The sequence below is a fragment of the Centruroides vittatus genome, unplaced genomic scaffold (assembly GCF_030686945.1).
Source record: "Centruroides vittatus isolate TY-2023 unplaced genomic scaffold, ASM3068694v2 contig_377, whole genome shotgun sequence".
NCBI lineage: Eukaryota > Metazoa > Arthropoda > Arachnida > Scorpiones > Buthidae > Centruroides > Centruroides vittatus.
In genome coordinates this window covers 2,971,385-2,994,693 of record NW_027122198.1, presented here as the reverse complement: position 1 = coordinate 2,994,693, position 23,309 = coordinate 2,971,385, and the positions used below count along the sequence as shown (strand labels likewise).

Below are 23,309 nucleotides of genomic sequence, written 5' to 3'. Positions count from 1 at the left end.
ATAAATGTTGAAACGTAAAAATGTTTTCTTTATAATAAATTTAAGAAAAACAACTAATTATTGATAAGATATTATTGATTAGTCTTTAAATACATACTTAGTTAAATAAATTATTGTTTTTTTTTTTACATATTACACCTTCCATAGATCTTGTAACAACTTGCCCCACCCAGTTAACAACTAGCCCCGAACCGGGGTAAGTTGTTACTTTCCGACTTTAGGTATTGTATTATTAATTATAAAAAAACTTACAAAAAAATCAACCCCAAAAACTGTATTTACAGCAAAGTTAGATATATTACTAAATTTTAATCTCTTAATACTTATGCTAGAATTATGTTTCCTTAACAAAATATAAGGTTGATTAAAAAACGGAACTTGTAGCCCCGCTCTCCCCTAAACTTGATTAAACGTGTTCTAATATAATGGTAAAAAGATGTGGTAAATAGAAATCTGTCGCGGTGTGACGGTAAAAGTCGATGGTTTGTTATGGAAAAACGGAGAACTTTAATTATATGACCAGTTTAATTCAATCGTAATATTCGTGTAATAATACATAGGATAATTTAATAAAAAGTAAAACAAACAAATACATAGAATAATGTTTGGGAACAAATAATTACCTCTCCTTTCGACAATAAATTAAAGCATTAGCGCAACTAATTAAATATAAAACAATAAAAGCATAAATTTTGCTGCATTCTATTGGCTTTCGTTATTTAAGTATTTAAAGAGTATCTTGGTGTCCTTCCCATACGAGTTTATGCGCTCTTGAACTGTTGACGATTATGAGACCAGTTTTGCTGCAAAGAAAAAAATGGATATTAATTTAAAATAATATAATTTTTATAATTTATTCCAAATTTAGAAGTTTCGACTTTTAATCCTATCCAAACAAAATTTTAAAAAATTGAAATTTATGATAATAATTCATTATGTAGCATCTCTTTTTAAATGATAATCTAATATTACACGTCGTTTATATTTGTTATTTATTCATATATTTATATTCTCGTGTACTATAAATTAAAAATCACACCTTTATCGTCAGTAAAAACATTTAATGTAAACAAATATTTATAATTACTGTAATTAAAAAGCCATGTTTTTGTTCTATATAAACATCTTAATATTTATATAGAACACAAAGTGATTACTATAAAAAATAATAATAAATGAACTATTTAATATATTTTATAAACCCCCTCGGATAAATTTTGTTATATTCTTATTATTTCCTTTTATTATCTATTAACTAAAATATTCTAAAATATTTTTAAAATTTCATCATTTCCATAGTTTCTAATATTTAAACTTTATAATCGATTTATCACGTTGCTGGTTTTTTTTTATAAATTTGATGATTTACTATCGATATTTTTCAAAAAACATTTCTAATGATTTCACATATAACGACAATATGTGATACTGTTATTTATAGCTTTATAATACAAAATACAACATTGATACTGAACACTATACTGTACTGCAAGAAACTGATGATAGGTTTAACGAAAGTTTCATTTATTTATGTGAAAAACCTACAAATTATCGATTTTCATAATAATGTTTGTCATAAATATAAAAATTCATCGGTTTAGTAATGCTGTAATTGATTTGTAATAAAAATAATTATTTCATTACTTCATTTCTCTATTGTCAGAATTAATAAACTCTATTTTTTATTTGACTATTCATAAATGTTTCTGGCATTAAATACTCTAACTTTCATTGATGGCATATTCTGATTTTTGCAATAAAAATGTGATGCCTCCTTCTTTTCTGATTATAAAAAACTCCCAATTTATTTAAATAAGTGAATAAAAAATATTTAAGACCTATCCTCATTTTAATATTTCTACAAAATATTAAATATTTAAAATATGTATCTATTAAAAACAACTTACAACGGACTTCAGAGCTTGACTCAAATCGCTTAAGAGATCTTCTTTTGTTTCTAATCCCACGGAAAGACGAATTAAATTACTTGTTATGCCTACTTTTTTTCTGTGTCCTTCTGGAACATTCTGATGTGTCATCAGATATCTAAAAGAGAACATTTTAAAATTTAAATATAACAGATTTAAAACTAATAAAAAAAGTAATTTAGAATAATATTTTCATTGTTTTAGTTAACATTTCTGTTTAAATAATTCATATCTTAAATATATGATTATACACAAAGTAGAATGTATTTAATTGTTGAATGACATCATCTCAAACAAATATGCATATAGGGCCAATTACATGATTTAAAAACAATAAATCAATACCGACATATATAACAATTAACTGGTGCATTAACGATCTGTTTCATCAATCCACTGAGTCACTATTTAGAGTTTATTCTGACTCTTTATTGTTTTTAATGCTTTAATTGAAATTTTGAAGAGAAACTACATTTTCTTAATGACGTAATATTTATTAAATCAATAATTAATAAATAAATATACACCTTTGTAAAGAGTATAATTTTCCAATATAAAATGGAATATAGTGAGAAATATCCAAGTTATTAAAAAAGAAAATGATGATATCCTATAATACAACTGATATGGGTGATTGAATTTGCATTATACAAAAATATAAACATGATGCTTTTAAAATACGCAAAATTAAACGAAAATAAAAACCTTGATTTCTAGTTAGTTTAAATTAAAATGTAAATCAAAAGTAAGCAAAAATTCTCATTCTACAAAATATCAGACCATGAATAAAAAGCAAACTTTTGGAAATTTAGGAAATAAGGATGAAAATTTATTTTTTAATTCTGATCTGAATTAATTGTATTAACTAATTATAATAACTGACGAAAAATATTTAGAAAGAAAATTTGGATATATAGCAAACAATTCAATCAACAAATCATACATGTAAGTTTATGCCTTATCTTTCTGCTTCTATTCCGTTTTTAAATTTCAATATGCAACTGATTCAAACACTGTTATTTCTTAGGAATTATCACATCCACAAACTTCAAAAATGCTAGCCAATCAACAACTTTATTTTATCCATTTTGGAAAATAAAATATTTTTCTCCTTGGAGGGTTTTCTTTCATATAGGCTAAACCAGGCACAAACACTTTTTTAACATATCACACAATTTTTCAATATTCCAACTGTTTTTTTTTACCAATTTTCATAATAAAATCATTTTTTCTTATCTGTGTTCCTTTCCTTAACTATAAATATTATCCACAGTCCTTGCTGTCATTACCTTCATTCATTATCTTTTCGCATCATTCACCAACATCTCCTTACTGCATCATACACCAACATTAATCTTTTTGCCTCATTCACCAACACTCCTACTGCAACTTGTTGCAGTAGGAGTGTTGGTGAATGAGGCGAAAAAATGAGGTGAAAAAATGATCAAATTGCCTGGGTGAGCAGTAAGCAAGCTCAGGCTTCTAGGATGACTTTTACAGTTTCATGACTGAGTTTTAAGAAAAATTCCCAAATTAGATTTTGATGTATTTGCTGTCAAAATGCTCAATAGAATGCTGGCATATGCATAAATATATTTCTGGAAAATATAATGAACTTTTATAAGATATAATCAAAAAACAAAAATGTTGACTTTTGCCTCTTTGATGCTTAATTAATAACAAAAACGTATTTTGGCATTTTTGGGTGCTGTTTTTTGAAATATAAAGCCAGAGAGTTGCTTAATATTTTTACAGAGTTTGGTGAATTTCGATTGAACTGTGGAAAAGTTATCTGAGTTCAAAGAAAAAAAGGCAGATTTATGTCCTATGTGAACAGACCCCACCTGCTGCACTTGCTTTTGCTGTTACAGCAGCTGTAGTGTTAGTAGTACTGCCTTGTTTTCCAAAATTTTCTCCAATTAAAATATTCTGGAACTTTCCGGAATATCTTGCTAGCAGTTTGTGGTAGTGGCATTGTTCTGGGACCTTCTGGGTTAGTTTAATTTAATTTTTTTATTACACTTTTCTTTTTTATCTGTACTTTTCATCATATTTTTTCTTTTATTAACAATAAATTACTTATAATCTTTCATTTGTGACATATTACTGCTCAAACTGGTTGCCCAAACTAACTACATTGAGAAACATCATGTCCAATTTTTCAACGTAACTTACTTTACTAGTTACATTATTAAAAATAGAAATGAATATTAATAATTAAAGTTCTTGAATATTTAAACAAAACAAAAATGCTTAAGTAGTTAAAAATATTCATCTGTTATTAGAATATTAAGAATTTAACTAGTATTCATTCTTTTTACTAGAATTCTCAAAATTGATTCAAAAACTTTCATCTAATAATGTTTTTTAAATTACGTATTAACAATATATCAGTGTTAATGTTCAAGATACTTACGGTATTTCCACCAAACTCTCAACACTGCCCAGGCTCACAGCAACTATAAACCATTTCAGATTTTTGACAAATATTTGAGCTTCTTCCAGACCTCCTTTTATGTAAAAACTAACCATCCCACTGAATCCAGAACACTGTTGTTTTGCTAGTTTGTGCTGAGGATGACTTGGAAGACCTTTGTCATAAAAAGTCAAATATATTAACAGGATATATAATAGTAACATTAAAGAAATGATCATTTATTTTATTGTGATTATTTCTAATATTTTGTTTCCAATTTTTTTTTTGTTTTATAATTTACTAAAGTTTAACAAAATTCATTCAAACTGAAAAAATATTAATTTTTCAATATGTAAATTATATTTGGATTATTATTATTTGATATTTTGTAAATAAATGATAAATGTTTTTATTTGAGAATCAATTGCAAAACCTTTATTTTCTTAATTTTCTAAGTTATGACTGCTACTATGATTATTGCTTTAAAGATTTATTAGATTTAATATACTTAATTATTCATAATGCATATTTCAAGGCAGAAAAGAATGGTATTCATTTACAGGTAGAAGAGAGGTGTACTCAGTGCCAATCAGAGGGGGTAACAGGAGGGGTAGCTACCATGGGCCTGCAATATTAGGAGCCTCAACTTGGCAACTCAATATGCTAGACAAAAATATAGAAGACAAAGCAATTTGCTAAATTTTAACATTTATAAAATTAATTTCTAAATTTCTGTAGGAGGAGAAAAGCTTTGTAAAATAATAAATGTAATAATCCAAAAAATATTAAAAACTATTGACTTTATTTTCTAGTCCACAATTTTATATTAAATTTTAAAGAACCTCTAAAATATTAGTTGCCCCGGGCCTTGCATTTTCTCTGAAAGACCCTGGATGTATTCATTGAGTATCCAATTGCAGAGCTGGTACTGAAATTGTAGTAAGAAAAGTGAAGGAAAGACTGAAGGTTGGAAATAGAATGAAGATAATATATGATGTATAAATTGTTTGAAAAGATGTGAAAAAAAGATAGAATGGTATTGGTAGAGAGTTTAGAATTGTATATGAAGTCCAAACAGAAATCAAAGTAGACAGTACATTTTCTAAATGTTTGTGAGACATGTTAGAATGTAAAAAAAGCAGTTTTTAGGGTATTGGTGAATATGGTGTTTAAGGCAAGAAGAGACAAGGGAAACTCAAAGAAAGAGTTGAATGAGATTGGTGAAATACCCAGAAAGCACATAATATATAAAACTATTTAAGAAAATGGGTAGTAATAAAAAAATTGAGGAGGTAGTTAAATTTAATGGAAGAAGAAAATATAGTGGTGGAAGAGCAGTAATGCATTTTATAGATGGGATGAGAAGACTTGATTAAGGGGGAATAGGGAATATAATGAATGAAAAAATTTTATTTAAAAGAAATAGGATAGCTTTTGATGCCCTAAGGAATGAAAAAAAGAAAAAATAAAATAATGAAAAGTTGGAGAGATAATACAGATCTGAAAACTCTGGAAAAGCAGTTTATAGGTGAATAACTTTAGTGACATTTATAGTTTATATAAGCATTTTTATTAAAAATTTTTTCCTTAATTGCATCATTTTCAATATACAAAAATTTATGTTTATGAACAAAATGTTTCTATGTTTATATAAAAAACAAAACTGTAATATTTGTTCAAAAATTGTTCATTAGAAATGAGTAATAACAATAATTATGATTTTGTAAAATATTATTATAAATTATTATGTGCAACAAAGGAAATAAAACCATATATAATAAACAATAAAAATTTTACAGTTACAAAAATAAATAATTTAATAAACTATAAAAAGATAAGGAACCAACAATTTGTAACAATTATTTAAAAATTATTACCTGGATGCAGAACTTTTTCAATCATTGGATGTTTTTCAAGAAATCTTGCTACGGCTAAACCATTTTCCATATGGCGTTCCATTCGTACATGAAGTGTCTTCAAGCCACGGTTTACAAGGAAGCAGTCAAATGGAGATGGAATTGCACCCAGAGCTTAAAAACATGTTATTACATTAATCACATATTTTTAAATATTGATAATGATCCAAATATATCATTTAAATAGTAAAATAAAATGTTTCAACTATTCTTTAAAATCTTTGCTAGCATCTAAAATATTTTTTAAAATACAAATGTTGAAAATTCCTTAAATTCAAAAAACAAAACTATTATTATTTTACCATTTTCTTCAAAAATACTATCATCCTTAACAAATGAAAAAAAGAAGTTAAGTCCAAAAGTGCAAAAAATGAGTTTTATCTCCAGATTTTATTGTTTTTACTCTATTAAATGAGAAATAGTAGCATTTTAAAAATAATTTACTGTGAAGAAGAGAAGACATTATCCGTGATTTTCATGAAAATAAATTCAGTCTAGGTAAGTTCCATTAATATTTAATGAAATTTAATAAATTAGGAAATAGTGCGAATATACAAAATATATATGAATTAGATAATATGAATATTCAAATAAATTAGGAAATATATGAATTTTTAACAAAAAAATAATTTTTCATTAAAAATTCATACATTTACAGTTAAATGTCATCAATTTTGGTCTAGAATATAAGAAAACTTTTAAAATGGACAATAAAATACGTTCATATGCTAAATAGGCAGCTTGGGAATGAAATAACATATAACAACACCAAAGTAAACAATCTGTATGTAGACAAGTTCAGTGCACAGACTTGTTCTGATCAGGATTAGAAAAGTCTAGCTTTTGGATTTGCAATCAACAGAAACTTACATAACATGAAGAACAACTTACAAGTGGACAACACAGAATACAAGTAATTTCATGTTACAGTTTTATTGCTCTCTGGGATTAGGATTAAAACAATCACATCCTAATTATGCTTATTTTTTAATGTACTGTATTTTGTGTACTGTAATCATAATTTCATTTTATTGTTTATTTTACTTTTTGTATATTAATTTTATGTTTAAATTTCTTCATACTTTCAGATCAAATATTTTTCTTAGTATTTTTATTATACCATTCTTTTTTTCAGTTACTGAGGATAACATATAATTTACAGTATAAGTCTATATCAAAATAATGAATAAATTATTCGTTATTTTAATATAGACTACATAAGGTTAATGCCAAATGACAGGAGGATAGAATTATTACTTCAATAATAAAATACTAATAATCATATTTACAGCCAAAATTCTTGTATCAAATTTTTCTTTTTTTAATGTTTTTGTTCAATTAATTTTAGTTAACTTATTACCATAAATCTGTCATTTATAAAAAAGAAAAACTATAAAAAATTACCATGTTGTAGAAATAATAGTCGTGAATAAAGTTTTTCATTATCAGTTGCAGCTGCTCCCATTATAACATCAGAATGACCTAAAAAATATAACAACAAACTGTTGTTTAAATCTTAATATAAATGTTTTTGTTTAATTTATTAACATTTAATTTTATCATCGAATTAAATATTTAGTGAATTGTAATCTTTATTTTTAATTTATACTAATTTACTAATTTAAGATTTACATAACAATTCATTAAATTTATTAATTTTTTAATATCAATTTCAGTAAATAAAAATAAATTTAAACTTTAAAATTTAAATATAAAATCTTTGAATAAATTTAATAAAAACAAATTCCATCATTTTAACATGCAATGAAATCATTAATTTAATTTATTTTTCTTTTAAAGTGAATTTTCTGATAATGTTTCAATTTCATAAAATAGAAGTATTTAAATAAAAATTTTATGTTGTAAAAATTCATTATTTTAAAAATTTAACTTTTAAAAATGAAATTATTATTGGCCTTAATTTCTTAAGTTAGTGATCAAATATATAAGCTTTTTATATATCCACTCAATTACTCTATATACAGTAAATATATAAAATATTTATTATTTATGAAAATAAAGAAATTTATTTACCATCAAGATTTGTGTTATAAGGACTTGTTATTTCAAAACTATAAATTATGATTATGTTGTAAATATAGTTTTGCAATGATTAAAATTAATTAGTTTTTTATTCTTAGATAAACAAATATGATAATCAGGCATTTAGATTATTTAGACAAGCTTTATTTTGGCAAAATATGCTTGAAACTTGAAATGAATTGGAATTAATACAATCTAACTGGACATTTCAATTTATATTAAAATTGATGAGGCTTGCATAATTTAATTATCATCCACCATTAAGTTTATTGAACTATCTAAATAACCTTTAATACATAAATTAAGTTAATTGATTACAAATATTACAAACCAAATTAATAAAAATTTAGATTTGATCTTAGTTTTTAGTGAATATGAATATTTTTTATTGAATTAACAAACAAAAAATGTAAATTAATCATCACTAAGTTTAAAGTGTTTTCTATAATTTGAGTTCTGTAATATTTATATGAAAGTAATCATCCATGAATAAATGTAATAAAAAATTCAGTAGACAAGTTCAATCATTTAGTTGAACTGTTCAAATTATATTTTTCTTCTTTTGCTAATCTTTAATTTTTCAAGGGAAGTGATAGAAAATGAATGAAAAAAGAAAATTTTCAAAATCCTTAAAATTATTGGCATTGATAGTTTCAATTGAAAACAGAAATTATTCAAATAAATAGAAATAAGAAACAAATAAAATCATTTTCTGAAAAATTAATTGCATAGTTTTTTTTTACAAAAATATCTGTTTTTACAAAACCTAAATTTGTGAGAAATTATTATAAAACACAGTTGTCAAAAAACTAAACATATTATTGAGAAACATTTGCATGTTGAAAATCGTTTGTTAATTTTAAAATAGATACATACAGAAGTTATTCTATAACAACCAGTAATTTCAAAATAAAACTAAATATAAACAATGTATTTTGTCACTGTATTTTAATTTGTTTTCATTGTTATTTTGTACATGTTCATTCTTTTGCAGTTCAATAGTAACAATGATTTGGAAAAGATCATTGAAACCAAAATTCATCTTTTATAGAATGTTATTTTCTATTTTCTCTTCATTTTTAAAACAAAGTAGAAGCGTTGCTCCCTGCCCACCTATGATGACCCAACTACTCACTCAATTTACCCACGTGTTCCCAACATAGACAATTCATAATTAAAATTTCAATATGTATACCTTTATCTGTCTAATTCCAAGTGAGGATTCTGAAATGTAAACTAAGTTTAGATCTGTTTTGAAATGCACTTTCATATTCAAATTAATTGGAAAAATAGTTGCTTCACTTCCCTCTTGGCCAAATCTCCTACCCTCACTTGCTTTGCTCAATCCCTGCTTGCTTTGTTCCCTACTCAAGCCAACAATCTCCACTTTACTTCCTCTAGGGCAAACCCCCTTGCTTCACTCAATATCTCCCACTCACTTTGATTTTCAGTTTATTATTTTATATATGTAATAAGTATATATAATTAAACAAAACATATTTAACTGTTTACTTCTTTTATTTGTTTTTTGTAAATTTTTCATATCTATTTGTATTCTCCTTAACTGGTAAACTGTGTGATATGTTTATGAGATATTCAAAAAGTTCTGAAGATCTCAAGAAGATCTGATCAAATTGAAGAAATAGAATACATGATAATCAAGTATTCAAAACAAATATGAAAAATAAAAAGTTTCATTAAAATCTTACCATTCATATACTTGGACACAGAGTGCATCACTATATCAGCTCCTAATTTTAGAGGACGCTTTTGAAAAAAAATTTTTTAATCAAAACTTTTGTTTTTAAAAATTTTTAAAAATATAAACTCCTACTAAAAAATAAACTTTTAAAAATAATAAAAAAAATTGTAAAATGTACCTGAAAATATGACGACATAAATGTATTATCCACAACTAAAATTGGAGAAGATGCAGCATTCTTTGCAATATCTGCAATTGCTTTGATGTCAACAAGTTTCATTGTTGGATTTGTTGGTGTTTCCATCCAAATCATCTAGAAAAATATTGTTAAAATTTTCTGATTAATTTTAAATTTTTATTCAACTAATTAATAAAAAGAACAAAAATCAGAAATGTTTTTCGGTGGATAAAGAAATAGAAGTTGTTTTAAACTGTAATTTATTTGCCCATATGATACATAGACAGAAAACAAACTTACCTTTGTATTTGGTCTAATAGCTTTCCTAACATTATCAAGATTTTTTGCATCAACAAATGTTGTTTTGAGGCCCATATTTTCGGCACAAACTCGAAAAAATTCATTTGTACCTAGAATAAATAATAACAAAATTATTTATTTAAATTAACAAAATATTACTGTATATTAATTATAACAATTCAAATATAACATAAATTTGTTGTAAAAATAGTTTAATTTTAATTTAGTTAATTTACACTTTGTTATTAATTTAATTGCTAACATATCTGGAATTAAATTAAAAACAAATAACAATGCTAAAAATACTAAATGAAAACTTTATCCTCAAAACAGATTCTTATTAAAATTTAAAAACATAGAATACATAAAATGTGAAAAAAAAATTTTTGTTTAATTTTGAGGAACACAAAGAAAGCACAAATCAGAGAATTATTATATTGTACGAAAATGACTTTTAATAACTCATACTGACCATGAGCATATAAATTTTATGATTATTGATATTTTAGTAAGAGACTGTTAACATGTTTAATAAATGGATAAAAAAATACTTTAATTATTATTAAATTTTTCCTGTTTTCCTTTACTTTTAATATTTTCTGTTCTATGCAATTATAAAACATTTCAAAACATGCATTAATTATTCTCTTTTTACAAGTGTTTAAGTGCCATTAAAAAATAAATAAAAGTATTTATTCCTTTCAATGAATTTTGACATATTCTAAGTATTTGAATAATTTTTTTCATTTACAGTGTACTTAGTTATGAAGGTTTAGGCATACTCTGTTTATAATTTTTTATTTTTTTTTTTTACCTGGGGCTTCTCATACTGGTAATAGCTAGGATGTGACTTCAATATATAATAATTAATCAGTCTATAAAAAATGTAATTAATTAACTTTCATTTAATAAAAAACATTTACTTTGTATTATTTTAAAATGTGATAAAAGAAGATATGCTGAAAAATGGCCTACAATAATTTATAAACTGTTTCCATTCTTTTTTAAAGAATGTTTTAGTTAATATTGATACAGCAATAAGGAAATAATTATGAATGAATATTTATTTAATGAAATATATTGTATTCTTAATTTATGAATTACTTTGTTTGTATGGACTCAAATGCTTACATTACATTTTAATCTATATTGTACATTTCGACTTACAAAACAAATTAAATATTTAAAGTAATTTCAAGATATATTCAAATATAGGTTAGTATAATATAAAAAAGTTGAAAAATATTACTAAAATATATTTTAATTCTGACATCCTTACCTCCATAGACATCATCAAAACATATAATGTTATCTCCAACTTTCAATAAATGCACAATATTTTCAATAGTAGCTAATCCAGAAGAGTGGCATAAACCTGGACGTAGAATATAAATTTATATATTAATATTATGATAAAATTTAAGTCAGTAAACTATGCAATCTGCATAAAGAAGAGAGTAAAACTTGTGTCAAGTTTTTGCTGATATTTGAATCTGTTTTGGTTTTGTCTGAAATATTTAATTTAAAAGTGTGAAAAAACTATAATAAATAAAATACATCAATAAAACTGATCTATTTTCATGTTTGAATTAAGGTTAATTTTTAATTATCATCATCTGATTTATTAGATGATGATAATGATGTTTTTATATTAATAATAACATATATAACATCATTAACAGTGAGGCAATATTTTAATCATAAATATTTTTAATAAAATTTATAGACCATCATTAGGCTTCAAAAACAAGACAGAATATTATAATAAAAACAGAATCTAAAGGATAACAGGATAAAGAATTGGAACAGAATATAAAGAATAAGTTCTGTTCTAATTTCTCATGGTTAATAATGTGAATTTTCCTACATTTATAATTCAGTGATTTCTGTCCATTACTATCAGTTATTATCTGTCCATTACTATCAGTTATTATCTGTCAGCTGAATTTCAGTCAAACAAACAGAAGATTGCCTGAAAAGTTATTGCATTTCTCATCTTGGAAACAATTTAATACTTTCTGAAGGAAGGTGCTTTCAATTAAAGTTAAGTTTAACTTTTCTCTTACCATATTTTGCATCTTCTAAAGCAGCAATACATTTTTCCAAACAGTTTCTGGTTGGATTACTAAGTCTTGAATATATAAAATCCTAAATATAAAAAAATAAATTACTTCACATTCAATTACTAAACTTTTTAATAAATTCTTATCTATGGGTAAAACTTCATTTCTTATTAACATATAAGTTAAAACATAAATTTACACAGGGATTTTATTATTAAGTGAAAATAAATATTGGAGTGATTACTTTTACATTACATTTTAGAATATTCTTATTGAAAGGTTAAATGTTGGAATAAAGCTTTTGTTGAATATTTAAAAATAATTTATCCAAATAAAAAACATAAATAAGTTACTTTTATAAACAAATAATGATAATTTAATATTTATATGTTCTTAATATAGATATACAGTGGGTCAATAGAGATTTGTACACTCTAAATTTTGGGGAAAAATCTCTAAAACAATGTGCATTGATAAATGTTATCTATACAAGTGTTTAGGACCCATAATGTACATATAAATCATAATATTATAAAGTTTCGATATTCTCTTTTCCAAATATACAGTAATAAAAGTTGTGTGAATCAAGTATATGCACACCTCACTTTATACATTCATCAATAAAGAAATTTTTAAAAATAATTATTTTCTAGTCTTTCACGGTTTACAAACACTTTACTGTATGAATTAATCAGTAAAAGCATTAGAATTTTGGAAACAAGTCCAAAAGTAAATGAACTCAGTACATTTGAATGAACAGAGAAAAAGAAAATAATTGAAAGAAATATGATGGATTATCAAAAACACCATTTAGCACTGTTTATTCTCATATAAAGAAATTTATAAAAACCAAAAATTGAGACTATGCACCGTACAGGTCGACAAAAAAAAAAAAAAAAAAAATACTATACGATCAAAAAGGGCGATAGATGTTGAAAGAAGTGAATTGTATTGATCCCGACAAGCAACACGCTTCAACATCTGGAAAAAACACGTGCAGAAAGATAAGAAAAGTTATCAGGAAAGGATATAAAACAGAGTAATATGTGAAAACCATTCTTAAATGGACGGAATAAAATTAAATGCCTAGATTTTGTACCGCTCACATCGACAAGTGAATAGAACGTGCCATATTTTCTGATTAATGCAAGTTTGATTTATTTTCAACTGACGGAAGAACAATGGATCCGGAGAAAGCCGAATACAGAATAAAATAAAGTTTAGTTCTTAAAACAAAGCACGGAACTGGAAACGTGCCTGTTTGGTGTCACCTGTTATACGGTGTAGGAAATCTGGTATTTATTGGCAACATTAACGAAAATACGAGATCTAATCGCGTATCGGGACTTATTATATTTTCCTGTACATAAAAATTATTTTTATGATTTTAAGAATAAACTTATCTTGTTTTTTCTCTACCGAGTTCCAAAGCAGAATTCGCGCAGCGGCAAATCCATGCCTGTTTAGAATACGTTGCCAGCAATTTAAACATTAGATTTAAAAACGACTTTTAACCTATTATAAGTAACAAAGCACGATTTTAAATTCGTATGTAGAAGCATTAAAGATATACGATTGGCCACTTTCCCCATTACCAGCGGGTTGAAGCCACTCGCAGTGTAAACAGTAATAGCGAGGTTGAGGCCGAAGTTTTCAACGCGAAAACGTGTCGGACGTTCGACGCCGCTTTCCTGTAAGCCTAGAAGTTTGACAATGGCATTTGGAAAGTCAGTGGAATCATGCTCGACATTCCAAACGCCATTGTCAAACTTCTAGACTTACAGGAAAGCGGCGTTGAACGTTCGACGTACACGCTTTTGTGTTTAAATCTTCGGCCTCAACCTCGCTAATGTCAAAGTCGGGTTACCGTTTATGGTAAGAAGATAAGAACAACTTTGATTTTGATGTCAAATCGACTAATAACAATTACATTAGACTAGTAACCACTAATTATAATTTAGAAGACACTAACATTACCATCTAGATAACAAGCACAAACTTACCCCTTGTTTCATTGGGATCTTCAGTTGGAAAGTGGAGGTCATTGAGATGGGAGGAACGACTTCTCCGTGAGTCCATTGTTCGGGATCCTGGCCCGTGTGCACTGCTTTGGTGGGAAAGTGTGGGTCTTGGAGTGCTTTCTCTTCGTTGTTCATCTTGAATGATTAGGATTCCCGCCGATCGTGGATTGTATTTATACTTTGTAGAGGCATCACGCAAACCAAAAATTCTGATTAAAAGTTTCGTAGGCGATGCAATCGTTTTCCCAAACGGTGAAAAATGTCGTTCCTCCGGAACAAAGATTGCACGTGCAAAGGAAATTTTCCATTCGAACGTGACCGTGCAAGAAAATGCATGGTTACGTATTAAATACCCAATTCGAAATAAGATTACGTATTTGGTAACGATGACTGTATGATAGCGTTTCATTGATTCGACACTCGAATGAAAACAAATTGTCAGAGAACGACCTACTTGAACAGTTTAAAAATTGAAAGAGTCGAGAAACATCTTTACAAAACTCTCCTTTTAACAAAATTTAACAGGAATGATTTCGTAAATTTCTCTTAATTAAAAATATTAATGGAATCTATTATTTTGGAAGGAATGTCAAAATTCGAACAAGACTAAAAAATAGTTTATTATTGTATAAATATTTAATTTTAAACATTGAGTTGCTTTCTTTTCTGGCATCTTTCTCGGGATATACTGCACATTATTTTATTCGGTTGAATTGTGTTCTTTACGTTCTCTTCACAATTACAGGAAGCGACACGAATTTCCACATACCTTTCATTGTCAATTATTACGGATGTCGGATTGTAATACTCGCTATCACTACTTGTTTCCGTCAGAAGAAACTATTTGTTAGTAAATTTATATGTTGTTAATTTTAAAATAGCATCGATTATTAAGTTATGTATTAGATTATCATTTACTAGTAGACGCTATGCAAATGATATTTAATTGTTAATTTGAATTGTATATATATTTTTTTAATGATGCAACTTTTAAAGTTGTAGAATTTTCCGATAATTTTATTAAAAATAATAATATTTTCAATTAATTAAATCCCTTTTTCGGCAGTACTTAGCCAGGAAGATGTCCAATACAATTCGGAATAGCATCAATTCCTCCCACCCAATATTCTGGTAAACTTATTAATGGATAAAATTTGATAAAATTACATGTTTGTGTGCAAAAACAAATTGAAGATTTTCGGCAAACGGATTTTCCGCATATTTTCGAATTTAGTAAGACTTCGAGTTGGTCGAAGTTCTCGCAAAATTCCGACACATCTCCGAAATTAATTTCCTCTCTTCATGAGACAAAATGAAAACAAAAAACGGAATTGAACACGTCGCGTCACGCGACATCTGAAAAAATAAATTCGTAGGTTACGATAACCCCACGGATAAGGTTATTAGAGAGATTGAGGCCGAAGTTTTCAACGCGAAAACGTGTACGTCGGACGTTCAGCGTCGCTTTCCTGTAAACCTAGAAGTTTGACAATGGGGTTTGAAAAGTCAGTAGAATCATGCTCGACATTCCAAACGCCATTGTCAAACTTCTAGGCTTACAGCGGTGCTGAACGTCCGACGTACACGTTTTCGCGTTGAAAACTTCGGCCTCAACCTAATAATAGGGTATTCGAAACGTCAGGATTACGTAAAGTTTGAGATATGTCTATTCGACACGTCACTTCCAGGAGTGTTGGAAACAATTAGTAAGGATGAATCGACCCGGATTTAATATCGAAACAATAAAACAATGAAACCAAATTAAAAGTGAAATTTTCTTTTCATCTTTCTCTTGTAACTAGTTATGACGTCATAACCAAATTTGGAAAAGAGTAAAATCCGTATTCAATTGTGTGGGGATTGCCGAAACTCACCTAGTCTTTCCTCGAAAGTTACTTCGAACATAAAACATCATTCGAATATTTTCAGTCATAAAAATATTATTATATACGCGAAGTTTCCTACTTTAGTTGATAATTGTAAAAATTAATATTAAATATGAACAAATTTTTAAAATAATTAAAATGTTATTAAAATTAAATCTTTTGTGTGGTAATTACTTGAATTATCCAACTTAAATATTAAAAAAGTGATCCGAAATTTTAAGAAACTTCATTAGTAAAATTTCAAATGACAAAAGCACCGATTAGAATAGAAAGATTTGAATAGAATAAGTGAGTGAATGTGAATATAAGTGTAAATAGGAGAACGTGAGTAAGTATGAGTATATGTGAATGTGAGCATGAGTTTAAGTAAATGTGTGTGATTGTGAACCTATTGAAATTAATTATTTCATCAAATCGTCAAGAATCTCGAAACGCAGAACAGCATCGCCATTTTTTCTTTCAAACGAACACAAAAATAAAATTTTATTTATCATTAGCCTTTAATCCTCTTTTTATCTATAATACAATATACATTTTACAATTACGTAGTACATAATTTTGAAGGGTTATCGTACAATTGAAACTGTTATTGCCTTGTATACTTCTGAAATGCATTTCGGTCCCTGAAATTAATGGCCCTCTTTAGTTAGGTAATCATAAAAAAAACTAAAATTTTACAACCCACACACTCATAAACCAATTAATTTCATTAAAATGATAAAACTATTAACCAATAAAATATGTACAGTACACCATACGCTTAGCTGCCGACAGCTTTACAATTATATGGTAAATATTTAAACAATATACTATACAACATAACAATTAAACACACAAACTAAAAACATGTCGTTTTACTAATATTGCTGTAATAAAACCTTACAGCATTATTTGTTCTCATTCATCAATGAGCCATAATTATTTCTTCTAGTTGATTTACTGTTAATCTTCTCACGTGGTATTATGCTCCATTTCAAGCCTTTGTATAACAAATTCACTTTTACCAGTTGAAGGGGTGTGCTAAACTTTAACACGTTTATTTATTACTAATCATGTATTATACATTACTAATCATGTATTATACATTACTCATCAGTATTATAACTTTAGTTACTCCAGGCACAAAGCCAATATCTTAAATTAAGTACAGGTAGGCCTCGTACAACGCGGTACTTTTATAACGCGGTTTAGGGTATTTAGAAACGAATTATCTTTCACATAACAGAAAAATCGCAACGGATCACATAAGTGCAGTGGAACTTGATGGAACAAGCTCAGATCTTGAAATAAGGCTAGTCAAACATTCTCGAACAACGATAATAAGTGACGATGAGGACTAATTTAGTTTAGAGGACCGATTTATTTATAATAAGTGATGATGAGGACTGATAGAACTATAATAAGTGACGATGAGGAGAATTTGAGCATAATATTATGTTTCTTTTTGATTTTGACTTGAAATCATAATCTTTTAGTTTTTATATGATGTTGAATTTTATTTAAGCTTTTTATGTACATAAATTTAAAAAATGATGAAAATGTTACACCATAAAAGGCAATTTTCTCTTTTTAGAACTGAATACCAGTTTTTGTATTAAGTTGGTGTCTCCTATAACGCGATTTCCCACAACGCGGTATTTTCAAGGAGCGTATCTACCGTGTTGTAAGGAGGCCTACCTGTAATACTATTAGTGATTAGTGCAATTTTATAGGGTTAGTGTAAGCGAAGTTTGCATGGTGGATAATTAACAATGAAAAGATAAATGAAAGGTATTTGCTTTGCGCATGGAGTAACTAAAGTTATAATACTGATGAGTAATGCATAATACACGATTAGTATTCTTTTCTTTTCTTTCGAAGACACAATGTAGTGACGTAAACTTAAACACTGGGCGAATTTTTCATCCTTTTTATTCGGTTGGATTTGAGGAATAAAAAGGATGAAAAATTCGCCCAGTGTTTAAGTTTACGTCACTACATTGTGTCTTCGAAAGAAAAGAAAAGAAACGAAAATACAAAACACGGTTTCCTCAAGATAGACACGATTAGTAATAAATGAACGTGTTAAAGTTTAGCACACTCCTTCAACTGGTAAAGGTGAATTTGTTGCACAAAGGCTTGAAATGAAGAATAATATCATATGACCAAGTTAACCGTAAATCAACTAGAAGAAATAATTATGGCTCATTGATGAATGAGAACAAATAATGCCGTCAGATTTTATTACAGCAATATTAGTGAAACGACATGTTTTTAGATAAGTTGTATAGTTTAATGTTTAAATATTTACCATATAATTGTAAAGCTTTCGACAGCTAAGCGTATGATGTACAGTACATATTTTATTGGTTAATGGGTTTTATCATTTTAATGAAAGTAATTGGTTTATGAGTGTGTGTCTTGTAAAATTTTAATTTTTTTTTTTACATTTAAAATTACCTAACTGATTACCTAACTGAGGAGGACCATTAATATCAGGGACCGAAATGCATTTCAGGAGGCATACAAGGCAATAATAGTTTCAATTGTACGGTAACCCTTCAAAATTATGTACTACGTAATTGTAAAATGTATGTCGTATTAAAGGCTTCATTTATAATAAATCTTTCAAAAAAGTGACCACTAAACTAACTTTTATTAATTATTTCCATGAATTATTTAATAACACGTGGTCTTACTACAGTATCTACAATTTACAGATCTAGAAATTTGATGTGGAGACTCAGCAGTCAACGAAGAAAGACCTTTGATAAAGTCGTTTCAAACGTACAAATATGTCCACACCTTACTCGCTTTGATGTACAGTACACCTCTTAATTGGAATTCTTTCTTATGAAATTTAAGTGTGGCTTATTTGTCTCACAAAAAACATATTAAATATCTGGACACCGGGCTTTTGCTATAAGTGTTCTTTAAGCTAAGTTCCGCCCGTTACTTTTAAATTTTGGTTAAAACGTTTATTTTCGAATAGTGAAGATCGTTTCGTTTGATTACTGCCTTCATTCCCACTGATAATGTTAAAACGTTTGCTGCTGCTGGCCGCAAATAATGATAACGAAAAGAAACTACATCACTTCTTTAAAAGTAGACTCTCGAAAGACCGTGTTCGAGAGTATAATCTTCCATTGTCGGGAACTTTCAAAGTATTTGCAAATCGCTGAGAGGTTCGTTGCAAGACTCGAAGCATCTGAGTTGTTACGTTGATTCGACGTCATTCTTGAGATAACGAATGACGGAAATTGAGGTAGATCCGCACGTTGACATGTTTAAAATTACAGTCTCTCGTATCATTTCCGATACGTTTATCAAAAGTATTTTTTATTGATTATCCCCTACTATCAAATCAAGTTAATATTTTGCAGTAGGACTGATTGGAATGTTATCTTCTCCGGGAATTTCTTATATTTAATTAAATAATTTGTTGTTAGGAAATCTGAAAAAGCGGTCGTTGCCATCTCTCCAGACATTTCTTTTGTTGTCAATTCGGAAGAACAATTTGAGTTAATCTGGTGTATTCCTTAAAGATGCGTAATTTAATCAAGTAAGTGGATCCGATTGCTGGTATCGATTGGTATTAAATTTTTAGAAAGGCTGTAAAACAACAAGGAATTGGAGGATTTTCTCGTAGATCCTCCCACGCACACTTTTCTATTTAATTAATATTTTACTATATTTAAGTAAATTTATAGTCGTATCCTGACTAAAATGAAATAAATGATTAGTTCTTCGAAAGAGAAAGGATGGAAACTTTACGAGGCAGTAACGATGACGAAAACGGCGTGGATATATAGCTGAAATTGATACTAAGAGTCGTTTATAAGAGAAACTCTGAAATTATGTTTCCTCCTATCGTTTTCTATTGCCCATTATATCTGGCTAACACGGAGTTATAAATGTTAGACTTGTTAAATTGTAAGAAGTGTCATATAACCGGTTAAATTCGACGAACCGGTTACGTAAACGTGTAACAAAGATTACGCAAAAGATTACGCAACTTGTCTAACGGAAAGTCGACGCTGGAATAGATTGACTAAAGGGAGATTACGGTGACTAACGATTCGCTAAGGGCGTTGTCACCATCAGCGTCACCTTTTAATACCTTTTAATACGTAACAGAAAAACACGTTATGACATAACGCAATGTATACAAATAGACATCAAGTTTATTAATAACTTCAATCGTTGTATTCTAAGAATAAGACTGAAACCACCTAACAGAAGAAGTCGGAAGTCAATAACCAACAGAGGAAAAGAAATTCTCTATGATTATAATACATTTTTAATAAAAATAATATTTTGTAACAGATTAACAGCCCCTATTTATTACCGCTAGAAATTCTTTTTATTTAGTCCAGTGGTCCCCAACCCTATGCCTGCGGGCACCATAGCGCCCGCCGATCGTTTTATGTGTGCCCGCCGCTGTGCGACCACGATAAAAATAAAAATATTTCGGTTTTCAAAAAAATGCTATGTAAAAGTTTTTTTCGTTTTTAATAATTAACCACTCAAAAGTAGAAATGGCGTCCAACACAGATAAAAGCACAAAGCGAAATGCGACCGATCTCTTTTTCCCCTCCACCAAATCTTCACCAACCAAATTTCCCATACCTGAAATGAAATAAACCGGTCCGTTCTGAATATCATAAAATCAAAGTACAGATAACGACTTACAGATGAACACCTTGACGATTGCTTACGAGCAGGAATATCATCATACTCTCCTAATTACGAAGCAATTAGGCCAATGAAATGCAATGCCAAAAATCATTTACTTTCAGATTTATATTTTTTATAAAGAATTTTTATACTCTGTAGATTTTGTATGCATTGTTTAGTAATTACTTGTTTTGTAAAAATTATTGTTAATAGCCTTGTGTATGTTTTATTACATTTTTGGAATTAAATGTTTTCTGTACATTATGTGTATGTATTATTAACTATGTCCAAGTATAAATTCACCTTGAAAAAATAAATGGCGCCCGCCGTCCGGCCGGTATTCTAGAATGTGCTCTTAGGTACAAAAAGGTTGGGGACCCCTGATTTAGTCTATTTTATTTTCTTTTATGTTTAATTGAAAAACATAAAAAAAAAAATAAAATAAAATCAGTATGTTGAGTTACTTTGATTTGTAATTTTTAAACTAATTTTACAAATTTAATTATTTTTAAAATGTTTGTCTTAAATAAATAAACACGGACCCCTCTCTTTAAGGTGCTCCGCTTTCCGATTATACACCTACTCATATTTATTTTTGGGATTTGCTTTATTTTTAAAGAATGTTTGATTTTTTCTTATTTACATTTACTTTTCATGTTTTTAAGGTCTAAAATTATTTTGCACTTAATAAATAATAGTGTAAATACGGTATTAGACTTTTATGTACACTAAAAATTAAATAAAAAGACCGCGATTCGCATAATCAATGGCCCTGGAAAAACAGATCTGTTGTTCCGAGAACTCGGATTCGAATCTAGATCACGTACTTCAAAAAATTGCCGTGGATGGTTTGACACACACCCACATATATTGGGTTACGTTTCTCGCCACATGTCTGTCTCTGTGAATTTGGCTAAACCCAGAAGAGGCGTAAAAAAACCCTCTTAGGTGGTCCAGGGAGCGGAAATAGTTAAAACTTAAATTTAAGTACAGACATTCGTTACACATAAAGTCAATGATTCGCTGTTGAAAATCTGATTTCTACGGAAAAACATTATACAGTTAACTCAAAACTTCACTCACTGTAAACGTAACTAAAATACAAAACCGTTTTGTGTATTCTGTCTTATATATATATATATAAATCAACGAACATAATAAAACATAAATAAAAATTGCAAATATATATATTTGCAATTTTTATTTGTGTTTTATTACGTTCGTTGATTTTTTATTTATGTATTTTATTTTTTTTTGTTATGGGTCTTGTTATTTATTGGGGGGAGATCTGCTGTCCAGTGACATTTCCGAACATAGATGGAATAAATAAATCTTAAGTGACAACCTGGTTATTTGTGATCTAGTATGTTGTTATAATTATGATGATTTCTGTTGCCAACATTTTGTTCCTGTAAATTGGGTTGAAAATGGTTTGGTAAAATTCTAGGTTTCTGTGAGCCAGAGACTCTTGTGAGACCTCGGACCGACAATCTGGAAGTCCGCCAAATTGCTAAATGACCAAAACTGTCAAAGGCACGACAGTCCCAAACATGATCGTTTGTGAAATATTTACCATCCAAAATTATAACGATGTCATTCCAGTTATACGTATCTTACTCCTTTTATGTTTATGAAAAACTTTAAATCTGGAGAATCGATTCAAAATATATAGACTCTTAGATCGTGACATTGATGGATCGTGATTAGGGTTTCTCAACCAGGATTTCAGGATCCCAGAATTCCGGCTGTTTTTTCACCTGACAAATATCCCGGGAAATTTTTCTCATCCTGGGAAATTCCACAAATTTCTCAAAAGTGAACTTTTTTTTGTGTGTGTGTGTTAAGGTTGAGGAAATTTTGCAAATAGAAAGTATAATTAACTCATAAACTATCAGAATACGTTTGTATTTATTAATTTTAAGCCCGCATATTATTTTTTTTTAAATTTTTGTTTGTTATGACATCTCGCAGATTGTCAATAGTCAATATGTATTTGTGGCAGGACTCTGAAAATTTTTTACTTGTCAGAATCCATAATATCTTGAATAATTCCGTTGATGCTGTCTTAATTTTAACTATGCCCAGTAGTTTCAATAACTACATTATGCCAGGTTGTGCAAATTGAACAAGAATAGAAACGAGTACGAAGTCTTCAAGTATGAAGTTCTTCATAAACCTGATTATTAAAGCCAAACTAACT

The 23,309-nt window shown here is 28.0% G+C and overlaps 1 protein-coding gene across 1 annotated transcript; it reads right to left on the bottom strand.

Moving 5' to 3' along the window:
- Positions 1–541: 541 nt before the first annotated feature.
- LOC136975653 (cystathionine gamma-lyase-like) lies at positions 542–14,717 on the bottom strand. The gene is made up of 11 exons (XM_067270749.1): positions 14,550–14,717; positions 12,550–12,631; positions 11,763–11,858; positions 10,484–10,593; positions 10,184–10,318; positions 10,013–10,070; positions 7,665–7,742; positions 6,222–6,374; positions 4,345–4,519; positions 1,908–2,046; positions 542–803 (listed from the first exon to the last, which is right to left on the bottom strand). Exons 1-11 carry the CDS (start codon positions 14,700–14,702, stop codon positions 762–764), a joined length of 1,221 nt encoding a protein of 406 aa, XP_067126850.1. The 5' UTR covers positions 14,703–14,717; the 3' UTR covers positions 542–761.
- Positions 14,718–23,309: the final 8,592 nt, after the last annotated feature.

Excerpts from the sequence above, each read along its gene's own strand:
- LOC136975653 (XM_067270749.1), bottom strand. The coding sequence starts at position 14,702 with ATGAACAACGAAGAGAAAGCACTCCAAGACCCACACTTTCCCACCAAA. Across the intron at positions 10,071-10,183 it reads TTATGTCGTCATATTTTCAG|CGTCCTCTAAAATTAGGAGC; the intron begins GTACATTTTACA and ends TTTTTTCAAAAG. Across the intron at positions 2,047-4,344 it reads GAGAGTTTGGTGGAAATACC|ATATCTGATGACACATCAGA; the intron begins GTAAGTATCTTG and ends GTTCTCTTTTAG.